Source organism: Xiphophorus couchianus, chromosome 12, assembly GCF_001444195.1.
Source record: "Xiphophorus couchianus chromosome 12, X_couchianus-1.0, whole genome shotgun sequence".
Classification (NCBI taxonomy): Eukaryota; Metazoa; Chordata; class Actinopteri; order Cyprinodontiformes; family Poeciliidae; genus Xiphophorus; species Xiphophorus couchianus.
The window spans coordinates 2,122,774-2,125,111 of NC_040239.1; the positions used below are offsets into that span (position 1 = coordinate 2,122,774).

Consider the following 2,338-nt stretch of genomic DNA (forward strand, 5'->3'; position numbering starts at 1 on the left):
ACCGTCACAGCTTTCAAGCCTTGTTGTCTCATGTTCCAAAGAGTTTTCTGGTTTCTGATTCTGCCTGTTTTTGACCACAGAGTTTTGCCTAATCCTTCTGCTGTTGAAAGTCCTGTTTCTGACCCTGCCTCCTCCCTCCTCCCTTCTGGATTTTCATTACCTGAGACCCTCCCGTGCAGGACCCCGGACCGTTTCACGACTTAGCCTCTGGTTGGTGGATTTTGTCCCCGGAGCCCCCCCAGATCTCCCCTTGTCCATTTACCCTACCTGCCCCTGGCTGGACTCCTGACCCCTGTGGATCCCCCATCCCTGACTCCACCAGTGTGACCACACCCTTCTACACCAATTACTTTTGTAATAAAACTTTTGGTGAAACATCCTCTTGCTGTGGCTGCGTTTTGGGTTCTGGCTGATTCTGGTTTTAACATTACACAAAATATTCATCAAATTTACTATTTTGTACAAATTTGAGCCAACAGAAAAATTAACAATCAAGATATTGTATTGATTTATTTCAGTTAATTTCAAATAAAAGTTGAAAACCTTAAAATGATCAAAGATATTTATTAAAGATTTACGGTAAAAGGAAAGTTTAAATCTTTCCTGCAGCCATTTGTCTCCATTTCTCACCCTGGTCAGATCATCAGACAGGTAGAGCCATGGACTTGCAGTGTTTGGGTCCAGAATGACGGGACTGATATAGTTTCTATTTGACTGCAAATAGAAACTATGATTTAAAAATGCAAAATGATTCAGAGAATTAAAACACAACTTTGAACTTTAAACAGAAAAATCAGGTTAACAGATTTTGATCTCAGATGTTTTGGCATCAGCAGCTTTTCCAACACTAAAATAAGCAAAGAGTTTCTCAGTGAAAGTGTCTCTGTAAGTGTAGATGAGACTCTTGTCTTCAGAGTCGTAGAAGGAAACCTCCCCTCTGTCATAGTCCAGCTGGACTCTGATCCTCTGGAGACTTTTTTCCACTCCGACAGTCTTTTTAGCACCATTAGTGTATTTTCCATCACCATGCAGCAAACACCAGATTCCATTTTTTGGTGAAGCAGATATCTCTCCCTTCCTGTCAACAGACTTTTTAACCAAACCAATGACCCAGTCAGGATGATCTCCCACCTCCACCTCCCAGCTGTGTTTCCCTGAGCTGAAGCCCTGAGAACCAAAAACATTGGGGTACCTCGTGTTTCTCTCTGGATTATCAGGAAGCTGCTGCCATTTGCCTCCATGTCCCACCCTGGTCAGATCATCAGACAGATGGATCCATGGACTTGCAGTGTTTGGGTCCAGAATGATGGGACTGAACTTCACCTTGCCCTTCATCTTCTCCCAGACTCTGAAGGACAGGTTGCCCAGGTGTTTGGCCACATCTATCAGAGCTCCTGAGAACAGCTGTGGATCTGGCAGTGACCTCTGACCTCTGGCTCTTCTCTGAGTGGCTTTATAACTGCTGAGGAACGACAGGTTGTCTTTCTGCAGCTCTTCTTCAACAGCAGAGATACTGTCTGACAGAGAGGAGATCTGCTCCTCAATCCTCTTCATCTCTCTGCTGATAGTCTTCCTCTTCTGCTCCTCTTCCTCCCTCAGAGCTGCCAGTCTGGACTCCTCTTCCTCTCTCAGGAACTGGTGGAGCTTGTTGAACTCTGCTCTGATCTGTCTCTCTGTGGACGACAGCTGCTTCTTGGAGTGTTGAATCACATCATCGTATGTTTTCTCCACTTCTTTGTGTTTGTTCCTTTTGTCCTGCAGAGACTTTAAGTCAGATTTCAGCTGCTCCTTCAGATCTCTGACTGCTTGTTCAATAGGAACCACTTTGTGACTCTGGTGGAGAGAAAACTCACAGACAGGACACACAGCTCTCTGCTCGTCTTCACAGTACAGTTTAGGATCTTGGTGTTTACTGCAGACCACCATCCGCTGCTTTTCTCCAGTTTCTGTCTCTGATGATCCAGATTTCTGTCTTTCAGTAAAAGATTCAGCCAGTTCCTTCAGAGTGAAATTTATTCCTGGATTATCCTTAGAAGATCTTCTTTTACAGATGGGACAGTTCTTGTTTCCAGTTTGTTCCCAGAATTTCTCCAGGCAGCTTGAACAGAAGCTGTGGTTGCAGCTCAGAGACACAGGATCTCTGAAAGTCTCTGAACAAACATGGCAGCTCAGGAAACGTTCAAACAGAGCTCTCTCTGCCATTTTCTACAGAAATCCTCTAGAACCAGAACTCACCTGGTCAAAGTTTCTGCAGTTTTTTCTTTAAATTCCAGTAAACCTTCGTGTTTCAGCTCAGATCTCCTCCCTGTAATGGCGTTTCAGCTCCGTTCAACTCAGT

At 44.5% G+C, this 2,338-nt stretch overlaps 1 protein-coding gene across 1 annotated transcript; it reads right to left on the reverse strand.

The window, feature by feature from the left end:
• Nucleotides 1–728: 728 nt before the first annotated feature.
• Nucleotides 729–2,338, reverse strand: LOC114154715 (nuclear factor 7, brain-like). The gene has a single exon (XM_028034054.1). The coding sequence runs from the start codon at nt 2,200–2,202 to the stop codon at nt 799–801; it is 1,404 nt and encodes a 467-aa protein (XP_027889855.1). The 5' UTR covers nt 2,203–2,338; the 3' UTR covers nt 729–798.

Coding starts and splice junctions, on each gene's coding strand:
- LOC114154715 (XM_028034054.1), bottom strand. CDS start 2,202: ATGGCAGAGAGAGCTCTGTTTGAACGTTTCCTGAGCTGCCATGTTTGT.